General features: G+C 41.8%; 1 protein-coding gene across 1 annotated transcript; it reads right to left on the bottom strand.

Annotated features, from left to right (window-relative positions):
* Positions 1 to 560: 560 nt before the first annotated feature.
* On the bottom strand, positions 561 to 6,265 carry LOC140288198 (D(1)-like dopamine receptor). Its single transcript, XM_072379168.1, has one exon. The coding sequence runs from the start codon at positions 5,801 to 5,803 to the stop codon at positions 4,412 to 4,414; it is 1,392 nt and encodes a 463-aa protein (XP_072235269.1). The 5' UTR covers positions 5,804 to 6,265; the 3' UTR covers positions 561 to 4,411.
* Positions 6,266 to 14,249: the final 7,984 nt, after the last annotated feature.

Raw genomic sequence — 14,249 nt, 5'->3', positions numbered from 1 at the left:
TGGAACATCTTCTAACCAAGCAAAATGAGGCAGAGTGGGAACAATATTACAGAATCACATATGCTTTGAATATGCACAAAAACAAATCAACTCTTTTGCCCATCACATATCCAGAAGTAACAGCAAAAATACCACTAATCCTCATGTTGTTGGAGGTCACTCTTAACCAATTTCAGTATTAACTACCAAAGGGTTTATTCCCTTCTGTCACGGCAGCAGCTTAAACAGCAGCCACTGTCGGCACTCTGTGTGTGTTTGCATCCACGTTTAAGTTCACAAATGAGATGTGGGAAGGCGTAGAGGAAGGGGACGTGTCAACTGTGAAGTGGCCATCAGGTTATGTAAATGTGGGACAAAGGCAGGAACACAGTGAGGACACTACGCTCAGGGAGCTGGAAAAAAGATATGCGTCACTGTTCAAAATCAATGTCCATCGATCCTCTGCAGTGGCATGATCTTCCAATACCCACTGAGTCAAAGGTACACTCTTAAATGAACACAATGCACCAAACACACGTGAAAAAAAACATACATACATGTTTATTTTACAAGAAGGGCACATTTTTTTTTGTACAAACTGTAAACTAAATTATTCTGGAGGTTATAATCTTTGACATCACTTTCATGGATGAACACCAGAAACATGAATAGAAATGAATATATAAACAGTCAGTGACTGTTGCATCTCACTGCAGATTTTAATCCCACACTGGAGAAAACATACAGCATGTAAGTCTGCTACACACATTAAGGATTCTGAAAGATAAAAAGCACTTGTGTTCATCACCACTACATTTTGAACATCATTATACAATACACTTTCCCTGCACTCCCTAACCATTAATACTGCCATTGACTTATTTTTTTAACACATGAAGCTCTGTCACTGAATTTCGGTTGAGGTAGGGACTACGTCATTTCTCTCAACAGGCGAATGAGATGAAATCTCGTCATTAAAATTAATCTGCGCTCCCATCGCCTGGGAGTGTTGCTCGAGCCTACATCTGCTGGTCCACTCATCAAAGGAGAAGGAGGCAGAGAGACTCTGCGCTGTCAGATTTGCTTAAGATGTCGTGTGTCATGTTACTACACTGATTGAGAGACCATGTACCGTCAACATAGCTCCCCAAAGGAACGTGTAGGACAGCCTAGAGGAAATGCTCCACATCCAAACAAACATTTTGCTTCTGGGACTTTTGCCTGACATCGCCCTTTTCCAAAATCAAAGCAGTGGCAGCTGCAAAGATGACTCACCGAGTTGACAAGGTGAAGGCTCTGGGAGTTGGAAGAGACGGGGGGGGGGGTGCTTACTCTGAGCCATAATACAACAGAGATCATTTCATTTCTCAGCTGGAGGTTTCTGTAAATACATACCAACAGCATATTTGAAAAACATCTCGTAAACCTGTGAATGCCAGCAACGTGTCCAGAAATGGCAGATTAATCTCAGTGTCATTAAGAGTCTCCATATTCGCCTTGGATTTTGGCTCATTACACACTGGTAAAGTCACAGCATATGCTACAGTACAGCCACATTCAGCCAGAAATAAGAATTTTGGCAAAAAACATTTACAATACAATAATAGTACAATGGCCAGGTGGTGCTGTGACAGATCACAGACAGGCAGCAGCAGGATCTGTCTGTTTCATATTAAATTCAATCTGCATTAACATCAGGAATGTTCATCAGGTCGACAGAAGCAGCCAACAGAGAAGAGGAAGAGACAGAGGAGGAAGGAAGTGTGGGGGAGGGTGTGAGTGGAAGGGGCATTCCTCCCATAGGCATTTCTCTCTTATTCCAACAGATTGTACACACACTTCACGTTTTATCGCATGTTTGGAAATAATTATGGAGTAAATTTAGAGGAACTGGTGCAGAGTGAGAGGGGAGGGTCACTGAGCTGATATGGCTGATCATCACAAAGGGCACGGGATGAAAAGAGGGAAGTTACAGCATTTGGCACATGTTGTAGCTTAAGCACTTTGTAACATTAAAAGAAATCCTAACCAAAGTTTGCTAATCCAAATTGCACTTTGCAAAGATCAAACTCCAAGCTGATGGTGCAGCAAGTGAGAGGCTGAGAGGACAATGAGGTGCTTTTGTGACACAAGCCAAGCCCCATATTGAGCTAAAAGCTTTCCCCCGCTTTGCTGCCAACGAGATAGCATTGGATTTTCCAGTGCAGGAAAATCAAATGCTTTATTCAAGACCAATGGCTTTCTGTTGGAAGGGCTCTTCCTTTCTCTGATGTGCAACAGTTTCAAACGGCATGTTGTGAACGCTCAGCTTACAGTGTCAGAAAGATGGCAGAGTATTCTTTCCCCAACATAAGAAAACCAGAAAGAGGTTTCGACTTTTGAGCTAATTATGTTTGATTCTGATAGCCAACCCAAATAAAAGCTAAAAAGATCATTTCTGCTTTCTTGTTTCTTATTGTGGTAACAAATAAGCCTATTTTCTCCCCTGTCCTTCCATCGTATTTCAGAATAGCCGCTGTTGTACAATTTCTGAAAGAGTACTAGACTTTCTCTTTTACGAATGAGAAGAAGAATCTAAAAGAGATGATTTTTTTGTTCTGGTGTGACCACTGGGGTCACTTAAGGTTGCTAACGTTTAATGTCCTTCAGGGTTGGATCAATTCACCCACTAAAGAGACATCACAAGCTCTGATCTATAGGACCATTTGAAAATGCATAAATATGACTCTATATTTCTGTGTTAATACATTTTAACTTCAACTTTACATTTTAATCTTATTTTATTTTATTTATCCATTCTATATCCTTTTATTTCTAATTGCATCTATCTTACTGCTCCATTCTTTTTGCTGCTATGACAACTTAATTGATCCGACTCTGATCAAACTTCAAATCAAGAGTTTTCCAACATAAGAGCAAACAGTTTTCCTCTTGAAAACTTGTGATTGTGATCTTTGAAGAGTTGTTTTTTTAAACTGCAGCTGTGCAAAGACAGAAAACATGTCCGATACCTTGGGGGTAATCATCATCATGGTGTCTCGCCTGTGACTCCACCTCTGCAAACAGAACAACTGTCACACCGCATGCTCCACATCGCCACTACAGCACAGTATGGCTCCCAGCGTGAGCAATTTACAAAATCGGATATCTGCAAGTTGGCAAAAGGTCACAAAGTGTCATTTGCATTCTGGCTGAGTGAACCTGCTACTCTGCCTCCTCTTTACAAGTGCAGGAGCTTCGGTTTGCAGATTTACATTCTTTTCCATTTAGTTTTTACGGTAGGAGCTGATTGCAAAGAACAGAATCATAAGCACGACTTTAAGCGAGCAGAGGAAGTATTTAAAATGGAGGGCTGCCAAAGGGGATGCAACAAACCTTAAAGGGGGGCTGTAGGTAATGAAAGGGAGAGGGTATTTGAAGGCTGACGAAAGGAGAACAGGAAAATGGAGAGGACTGGAGTCTGGAGTCGAGATTGAAGAGATTTGCTGCAGAGCGGCAGGGGGGACACAAAGCCAATAGAAGTAAGACAGCAAGGACAAGAAATGGAGGAAAGTTCAGGTTAGGCAGTCTGTTCAGTCCCAGTCGAGGGAGTATTGATCAGGAACATGATACAGGGGACAGAGAGAAGATCATAGCAATGATTTCCTCAATGTATCTGTCTTTCTCTCTCTTGCACACGCATCAGCTGGCCCCATGAACATTTTATACGATCGCTACAATTATGATCGGGAGGCGTGTAAAAATGGGATATTTATACACAAACAGCATCCAAACTTCGTCATCCCCTTGCTTTTTTTTTAGCTTGTTCAGAGCATTGTTACTTTAACGTTTGACGTTTCTTCAAATGGAAGAAATTACCACTGCATTACAGCTGCTTCCATTTTGCCATGAAATGGTCAAATGTCACAAAGAGAAATAACAACAACAAATTTTCACTGCACCAATGCACCCACTTTGTTCTCTCCTTCATGGAACACATACATAGCACCTACCTACATGATATTTTACTAAAACTACATTTTTCTCCACTGCATACACTGCGTATAAGTCTTTCCAGAGCAGAGCCTGTACTGTACAGTATACACATGCAAATGTATACATCTTTGCAAATGTTTAAAAAATGTATACATGTGCACTGCTTTTCTGCTTTATTATACATATCATCAACATTTATCATCAAATGTATCAATTTCATCAATAAATGCTGACAGTATTTTGCAGATAGTTGTATCAAGGTTAAAGTGCCTTTACTTTAAAACATTCTGAAGGTTGTTTTTTTTTGTTTTTTTTGTTTTTTTCGTGTTTGACAGTCGTGTTTGAAGATCCTGTCACTGGTTCCTTGTCAGGCTTAATCTTAGAGATGCTTGTGTCTCAATTTTGTAAGCTTTCCTCATGCCTAACTGTATTTTGGTCCATCTTAGCCAGCATTTTCTCAACATGATGCTGTTTTATGCTGCCCATTCTGTGTTATGGGATTGATCTTTTCAAGTGTGACCTCAGTGTCACTGTCTAAATTCCCAGAGATGGCAGGGGAGGGTTTCTCTAGAGTGTTGTTTACCATTCCCACCTCAATCTCCCCTCCGCACCCGTCTTTCTTCTGTAACTCCTCCTCCTGACATAAGATGCTGTGGGGAATCACGTAGCTGGCTGAATTGTTTCCCTCCTTTGGGATGTGGCTCTTGGGCTGATACTGAAAGTTGGGGTTCGAGGTAGGGGCACCCATGTTGTTGTTAATACTGACGATCTCGATGGCGTTGCTGCCCGGGCAGAGCCGGTGGCAACCCAGGAGGATTGAGAAGGCCTTGCGGAAGTCGGCATTGAAGGCGTAGATGATGGGGTTGAGTGAGGAGTTTGCCCAGCCAAACCACACAAACACATCAAAAGTGGTGGAGCTGACGCAGAGGAAGTCTGTGGATCCATCCGTTAAGTTTGGTTCACAGAACGGAACCATGCAGTTCAGGATGAAGAAGGGCAACCAGCAGCACACAAACACACCCATGATGACTGAGAGCGTCTTTAAGACCTTGGTTTCTCGTTTGAAAGACATTTTAAATGAGCTCTCACTCTCCATGTTAGAACTATTCCCCATGCTGCTGTGACGGTTTTTGGCACTCTCTGCGGCTCGCTCCAGAGCAGATATTCTCCTAATCTGTTTCTGGGCGATGCGGTAAATCCGGGTGTAGGTTACGATCATTATCGCCACTGGGATGTAGAAGCTGATGAGGGAGGAAGAGATGGCATAGGTCCTGTTAAGGCTGGAGTCACAGTTGTCAGGGGGCAGATCGCCGGGGAATGTCCCATTTAGCTCGGCATAGCTGGTTGTCTGAGCTTTGTGCCAGTTTAGCTGAACAGGGATGAAAGAGATTAGAACGGACAGGGTCCAAGCTACACTGATCATCAGACATGCCACTTTGGGGGTCATCTTGCGTTCATAGCGGAATGGGCTTGAGATGGCCCAATAACGATCAACACTAATCACACACAGGTTCAAGATGGAGGCTGTGGAACACATTATGTCAAACGCCACCCAGACATTGCAGAATGCTCCAAATGGCCAAAACCCCACTATCTCTGTGGCTGCCTTCCACGGCATGACCAAAATAGCTACCAGAAGGTCAGAGATAGCCAGCGAGATAACAAAGAAGTTGGTGACCTTCGACCTCAGGTGCCGGAACTTGGTGACGGCAGCGCACACAAGGGTGTTGCCAAGAAGCGTGGTAAAGATGAGCAGGGAGAGGAAGCATCCTGTCAGAACACGTTTAGACGAGTCCCTGTCTGGTGTGAGCTGCCTGCCATCTCGTACCGTTGAGAAATTCTGATCCATTGTTTATATTACAGAGCTAATACAGCGAGATGGGGGTGGGTGAGGGGGATGTCAGCAGTCACCCCATCACATCCCCAGACTGCAGCAGCTGTGCCTCTGTAAGAGAGAGTTTCAGACAGACAGCGTCGCTTGTAGAGAGGTAAATTGTCTCGGCACCAGCTCTCCCACAGACTGGGTCATCCATAGGCTCCTCGTTACAACCACCATCTTTATACAAGTGCTGCTATAAATATCTCAAAAATTTCTCCTCAAAAGTCTCCCTCCAAAATATGCCAGGCGCGTAGATTCCTGCAGCAGCAGCACAGGCAGTCGACATTCTAGTTTGTCGAGGGAGAAGAATACTCTGGCTATTGTTTGCATTTGTTCCTCCAGTCAGCACTGTCTTCTTAAAACAGTCTGAAGCAAAAGTAAAGATGATCTTTAAAGCAAAGTTCTCCTTCTTCTTCCTTTTTCGCCTCTCATCGCATGCTGAAGCTATCACGTCTTCATCAAAAGTTACACAGCTGGGCTTCTGAGTCGACAGAGATTTGGCCAATCATTAGCCTTATATACCACCTCATCAATAACTTGTACTGATGGTTTTCGCGCTGCGTTTATCTGATTTGTTTAATGATCTTCGAGGCGTGTCTCTGTGATTATATTGGTCCCTCTATTGACGCGGATCCACCCCTGCTGCTCGGTGCTGTCTTTTATATAATTTTTTTAGATACACTTTGAACGCAGCTTTCTCTTGGAAATGGCACACTTTCTAACAAGTTATTCCACCTGAGCTCTACGCAAAATAAATAAATAAATCACAAGTCCTTGCAGTCCATCTTGAAAGCAGGGGAAACGTTTAAAAATCAGATTCATTGAAATGCTGTAATCCACTTGCGTTTTTGTTTTGCTTTGGGTTAGTTTGTGTGCTCATTCGTGTCCATGCAGCGCAGCCACCGCTCCCCTTTCAAAACGTATCCCACCTAAATTATATTTGGCAGTCCGATCCCCGAGTTTACGTCCTTGAAACAGAGGCACTGTTCATTTCCTCATCCTCAGTCTTTTCTCGACAGCGTGCGCATCACTGCATGGTTAATTTAACTAAGTCACAAAACATTCATGCCCAAGTGGAGAGTCCCCCGACATACATCCAGCTTGTATCTCGATTCCAAGTTCAGGAGAAAGAGCTCACCCTCTCTGCGCTCTCCTCCACGGGAAGCCTGTCACGCTCTCCGTGTTGCCAAGGTCCCCAAGTGTTCCACCAATCCTCCGCGTTTTCTTACATTTTTTGACTCATCCTTTGTTGTTCAACATCCAGTTAGGTTTCACTGCGATGTGACTGCGGTCTGACTGGCCGGTGGAGAGTGATGAGAATGACTCTGATCTCTTCAAGAGTGTTTTCACGCGCGTTCCTCTCTCTCCACTTGGCTCCTGCCTGCTGCTGTGCGCCACGGTCTCTGCCACAACTGCTCCATCCAAAGAGATTGGAAGGGGAAAGCCAAGTAAATTCATCCCTAACAGTTTAATGCTTGCTTTCCAAAGATATGGTTTTTCTTTCAAGAAGTCCAGCTGCTGAAATATGAAGAAAACGTGTGCAGAGAGAGAAACAAAACAACAAACATCTTTATTCCGTTCCGTAAACACCCGTTTACAGTCACATATCAGTGAACCTTCTTCCTTCTTTTACAGGATACAGGATGCATAAACACCACGCAGAGATATTCTAACAACTAACCAACTATAAGGACTATTTACTTCCACACCACTTGCATCAAATATCACTGTCATAAAGGTGCAGAGTCAAAAAGATGAGCTAAAAATGAAGATGCCATCAGTCCTCTGTTGAACTTGTTGCCAGCAGGCACACAAGGCACAATGAGGCCATCTGCTGGATTTGAGACTGTTATGTGAGATTTGAAAGTGGATTCAGAGAGAGGAAGCTCGAGCATTAATGCCTCCCGAATAAACCTGAAAAACAAAGCCTGAATTAGATTAGGAATATTGAACGAAATTACTTATTACGGCAACAGGGAGACCCATGCATTCAGAAAGATTCTGAGCTTTTCAGTACTAATGGCGCTGGTAATTAAATAGCTTTGGGGACAAAAAGCAGGTTCCCATATGAATTGTTGAATTTTGTCGTGAAGGATTGGTTTAGGGTTAGTGAAATCAATGCAGGACACTCCAATGTCCTCTGAAGGGACGGACTGTGCCTGAGTCAGTGGCGCGTAAAAACCCACCCACAGAGAGATAGTGAGGCGACTGCGAGGCTATCATACCACTGGCTGCCTGGCAGTCCAGGCCGCTTTGAGTATTAACTATTTAGCAAGATGAAAACCTCAATGGACTCTGTGCCCGTGTGTGTGTCCACGTGACTTTAGCTATCCATGTGTACATGTATGAGTTTGCGAGTGTGTGAGTGCGTTAGTTTGCGGATGTGTACACATGTATTTGTGCTTTTTAGTGTGTATATGCGTGTGAGTAACGCATGTAGACAAGCCAAGTGTAAGAGGCCTGGCAGACATAACGCCCACATTTCCCTGTAGCACTGAGCTGGGGTGTGCGTGCAGCTGAGAAAGTTCAAAACAAGACCACGTCACATAGAAACACACTCGGTCTGGTTCATTCACTCACGCACGCTGTACACACAACAGTCATGCAGGTAATTATGTCTGCACTAAAAAGCAATCAAAGCAAAATAGGATAAATACAAAATATAGGATACAATCTTTACGACAGACATCTTTCGACTTTTGTAAGCAGTTAGATCTATGTTACAGTCCTTGACAGACTTTTGTTTGAGGAGCAGATATAGGTTTTACAGTGATGTTTGTGTGGGCGTCCACAAGAAAAGGTTTGCATGCTTTAGTGTGGGGGAAAAAAGTAACATTTTTAATTTACTGTGCATTGTTTCTGAACCTCTCTCACCTTCTGTCAAAAACACTACTGATTCTGTAAGACCCCCCCTGCAGAAAGGCCCAGTCTGATCCGATTGGTCTGAAATGGGGAAGTGCAAGGCAGCTGCTCCTTCTTGGTTTGAGCAGTTCAGTATCAATGCTTTGTGACTTTGCATTAAAATTCATAATCCAATATACCATTTCTCTTTACCCTTACCCTGTGAGCATTTCCAACATGTTATAGTGCACTCCAAAACCAAATGGAGAAGGAAGGAGGGGGGAGGGGCTGCGACTCTGAAAGGGACAGCGCTTATCAGAGTGAGACACAACAGGTCTTTTTGCACCTCCTTGTTTTTGTCCATTTACTCTTATTCACCATGCCTTAGGTTTAGGAACTAAACCTGCTTGTGAGGGTTAGGAAAAGAGCATAATTGTTGCTTAAATACGTTCTTTTAACACTTTTCACTGAACTATTATGTTGGTTGCCTGGGTGATGTGTCCAAGGGAGATTTTACATGCACTTGTCCATGCATTTGTTAAAGGGTTGTAAGTTATAATTCCTGTTTAAACAGATGCAGGTTTTTCAGAGTTGCACAAAAAATACAAAAGTAAAAAAGCATAACAGGACCTGTTAGTAGTGTCAGTGGTCAGAGTCTTCTTTTTAAGGTAGATAGTTTCAATTACTTCACATGTTTCTTTAAATAAACGTTCAAACTAGCATCCAATGCTCTTGTTGTAGAGGTCAGCTTCAAAAGTCCTTTAAAAGAGGCCTGCTGGTTTGAATAGAAACTGTAAATTTGCTAACTTATCATGACACCAGAGAATGAGACGGCTCGCTTCCCAGCAGGAAGTTAATCAAGTGACTTATTTACCATCGTGCTCAGTTGTTCCCACAGGTTATGAATATAAATGAATATTCCATAAAGCTGGAGAGAAAGGTTTCTCTCTGTTTGGTCTGTACTGATCTCTGTGGATGGGAAAGTGGTATCCTTTCATTTTCAGCGATTCCATTTAAACCCACATTAATTCTAGATATTCACCACAAGCATGGACTCAGCATGTCAAACCTCTGTGGAAATGATGAGTACTGAACATTGTAGGGGGTACAAATCTGCAGGGTATGGATCAAAGATATATTTTTGTCTTTATAATACATTTGAATATTGATGACAGACGGCACACACAGGCTGTACATCTGGATTAGTGCTGATGTAATGGATAATGCTGCCAGAAGGCCAAGCTGCATTATCAGCACCACACAGATGAATTAACTGTTTGGATTTTTTTTTTACCTGGCCCTCATCCTTTATACTTATTTATATTCACTGTAATTAGGTTAGTTTTTTTCTTGAAAGATTTTCTTGAATTACCTTCGAAAAGCTTTGGCCTTGTGTGGAAGGGCAAGAAGGAGCATGTATTTCTTTGTAGCAGCATCTAGTTCTTTTATTCTACAATTAACTATTCCATTAATTAAATGCAACTAAAGTTTAGGGAACAAAAATATGAAGCGTTAAAAGGCTTTTTTTGCAACCATCATCTCCCTCGAGAGGGCATGCAGAGAGCTACTAGTGTGGCACAAATAAAGAAGACTTTTGTTGGACTTTTGAGCCAAGGTGAACTAAAATAAACTGGTTAAAACTCTTTGCCCCCTACAGATGAAAGTTGCATCCTCTGATCTTACATGTAGGGCAATCATTTGACGTATAGCAGGATTGTCTCATGGAAAACCATGAATAGACAGGAAATATATCTGTGTCTATTTTTTGCCACGCAGCTCAATTTTCAAAGTGATGTATTTCAGCAGAACATCTGGTACCTATGTCCATTTTGTGTGCTTTATCAAAGGGGCAGGACTTAGCAACTAGTAATCCAGGAGAGGTTATTTTGATGTGCTGCATTATAAAAGTGTCTGTTGTAATGAAAGCTGCCTCATTTTGATAACCTTTTCAAGTAGTTTTTAGGGCATAACCCTTGAAAAAGTAATTAAACAGTGACTGAAAATGTAGGTAAACAGCGACCGAATCTTAAAATGACAAAGTAAAGTCACTTTGAAACATCAGTGGTTGGGACGGGAGACGTGTCACCCCTCTCACCTCCAACATTAACTGATGCAGCAGTTGTTTTGTCACCGTTTCATTAAAGGTGGTGCCCCAATGTTCCTGTATGGAGTTTTTTTTTTTCAGGTAACACAAAAATACATGATTAAATAACAGCCAAAATCAGGTTAAAGTGCATGAACCAGTAAAGTTTGTGTGACTGTCTTAGGTATTTGCTGTGAGACACGGCTTTCATGTTGTTTAAAAGAAATAGTGAAGAGCAGTGTTGTAAAAGTGGACAGAATGGTCTTTAAATCCACTCTGATTATCCTTCGTGGCACAAGAAATCTCATCAACATGGTGATATAATTGATTTTTTTTGTAAAAATATTAATACTCTGCAAAAATTAGAAGTTAAAAACAAGACCTGGCAGACATTATTGAGTCATGGTATCCTAAGATTTTTCATATTTCAGTTGAGAGGAGAGCAGGTCGAGGGATCATGATAAAAAATAAATAAATAACATACAATACCCCGCAGTAAGGAACCAAAAGAGGAGAGACTCAGCTTGCAGACGGCACCCCATCTCTCTCTGTCTCTCACACTCTTTTGCTTTCTCTTTGCCCTCATCTAAATTGTCTTTGGCAGTGTGACATGCAGGTCCCAGGTTGCTGCTGTGGACATCCCGACACCCAGCATGCAGGAAATGTGTGCCAGTCCCACCGCTGCGATTGACAAGCTGACTCACTCACAGCAGCTTTGGTCATTTTCTCCTGTACCAACATAATTATCCCCACCGTGGAAACCTGAGGTGATGTTTTGGGTCGATATTGTTCGCGCAACCAAATAGGTTGAGACCAAATAAGTCTCTCGCTGATCCTATTGAGCCATTGGGCTCTTAATTACTGCTTTGCTTGAAATCCCTCTGTGCTAATATAGTATTTACTTTCACAGCATAGGGTAATTGGGACAGAGGTAGCAGCATGTGAAAGTGAAGCAAAACTGCTCCTGGCTTTATGAGTGCATTTTTTGAAAGATTCGGAAAAGAAATCATCACATCTAATACATTAAAGTCAACATATTTTGAGCTTTTTCCTTTTCTGTGCTTCTGTAATCTCTTTAATTCACATTGCAGGCAATTTGCAGTGGTGCACATACACACAACCTGTCATGAATTCCTCATTCACTCATGTCTCTTCATTTATATGTGCGTATAGAAACACTCATTGCTGTTAATGTTTGGACCATCTGTCAGCAATTTAATTTGTTAAAGTAGGTTAATAAAGAAGTGGAGCACCCGTCAGGCAAAAAGTTAATCTCTAAGCATAGCGCAGAATACATGGGTTGCTATTTCTAGCTTTGTGAGGTGTTTTTTTATGTTGTTTTGCCCCTCAGAGCCAGTGTAGTAAGAGACTCCATGGTACACATCAACAACAGATTTTGCTAAATATGTAAACATTTGAGAACAGACCATCTAAAAGAAATGTTTAAAACGCTGCACATTACACGGAGGGGGTACTTAATGTATTACAAATCCATCATGGTGTCATCGTAAGTGCCGTGCTTGTCCTCCATTGACTTTAGTATGTAAAGAAGCCGTGTTCCCATCAGATCTGTCTGTCAGAACAGGCTGCTTGTTGCCGGTGTGACAAGCCTGGCCCCAGGCCTGGTGACAACACATCCTGCTGTGCAAGGGTCAGAGATTCATTTGTTTAAAAGAAGAGCAGAAATTCATCTGTTTGGTGATTTTATGTGATGACAGGCTCCCCAAACTCTTAGTTATTAGTATCAGTATTTTCCTTACTTCCAAGTATTTCAGTGTAGTGGGACAGAAACTATAGAGTTTAGGTCTAATCTATTTTACTAAACATGTATCTTGTTTGTCTATAAGTCATCTAATGAAGAAAACCGCAGCCTTAACTGCACAGAAATTTATGGTATTTTGGGCTTTGGATGTTATTTTCAAAGTTTTTGAAGTGCAAAATGTATTTTGTGTCCGAGCAATGAAAAGTTAGCGGTTACGGTTCAGTCCACATTGATTTCTCTTGTGCAGATTGTGTGCTGGGTCAGACTGTCTCAGGGATGTCCTGAGGCAGGCCATATGCTGGCAGAGTTCAGAGGATTAGGCATATACACTAAAGAAGAGCATTTCTGTCTTGGTGTTACTCTCAGAGTGTGATAGGAAACCGACATCTGTTTATAAATCAGAAACTGCATCGGGTTCTTATCATTTTTTCATTTAAAAAATGTCAGTTTCTTGTGGAAATGGCATGATTTGTCAGACCTTAAACATCTTTCTGTTGCTCTTATTTTTTTTTTAACATTATGCACACACATATACATTATTTATTTATTTTTCTAATCTAGAATACTTTGTGGCTCAGCTTAAAAGCATACTATACTAAATCCAACTCAGTGCAGCTTACATCCTGCTGTAGAACAGATCACGAGAAGTTTGACCTCTGTGAACTAAGAGCAAGGGATGTTCTGCTTTAGGTGGTGATTTGCAGCTGCACAGCAGCACTAATGATGGAGACAGGCATAGAGTGGTGTAAAACAAGGAATTACACAGACAACTGTGATAAATGTAGCATCTCTGTTGTAGCTAACTCTATTCTGTTGGAGCTTCTGCTGATGAACAAGCTTAATATGTTTCTTTCAAAAGGGGATCTTGCATTGTGGCTCCTAGTTGTACAATCTAAAGTAGGCTTATATGAAATATGTTGCTGTCACTCAGTTTCTAGGAAAAAGAAGAAAAAAGAGCAACAACCACAGGGTGTAACAAGCTGGGAGCTTCGAAATAAAAATAAATGGGAGACTATTTTGTGGAGAAATTTGAGTTGGAAATGGCTTACTTTCAAAAAGGCAATCTCACAGCATTATAGTTTTTTTTTTTTACAAAAGCTAGAACTGACTTGAACTGTGCCAATTATGTAGCTGCAACGATATCAGAGAGCGAGTGAGGATAACTTAGTCTCAGCCGGGTGATGATCAAATTAACCCCAGTAACAAGCACAGGTCAAACCCACGAAAAGGCACAGTTGCACAGTTCGATGCACGTACAGCACAACAGAAATACATTAATGAACACAAACACATACATGTGTCCTAAATATAAGGCCTGGACAGTTGTTTCTTTTTAGATTTTATCTCACATGTCACTTATTATTGCTGATGGGGTAAATCTCACACTTTATAGCTTTAAACTCTTCACGCATCAAAGGGAACTGATTAGAAGATGGGGGATGGGATTGGTGGGCGTGGCTTATCATAAATTACTTGGATGTGGGTGGACTCGGTCCAACTCCACCTTTCCCAGGTCACAGCAAGATGCTGTTCGGTTAGGAACCTGCTTGTCAGCAAGTATTTATCGAGCCTGTGAAATTTATGGTGCCATTTATTCATCTTCCCAACAAAGGTTGCACGAAATGAACCACATCCTCACTGTGCTTGTTCTTGCCAAACATGGACATTGTCTGAGCTGTAATGATGTATGTTGGTTCCATCTGAGTAAAGAATGTGCCACAAATACAATC

This window comes from Leuresthes tenuis, unplaced genomic scaffold, assembly GCF_036924035.1.
Source record: "Leuresthes tenuis unplaced genomic scaffold, fLeuTen1.0.hap1 SCAF_251, whole genome shotgun sequence".
In the NCBI taxonomy this organism is placed as follows: Eukaryota; Metazoa; Chordata; class Actinopteri; order Atheriniformes; family Atherinopsidae; genus Leuresthes; species Leuresthes tenuis.
The sequence above is the reverse complement of the archived record's forward strand: the minus strand, read 5'-3'. Positions and strand labels throughout refer to the sequence as shown.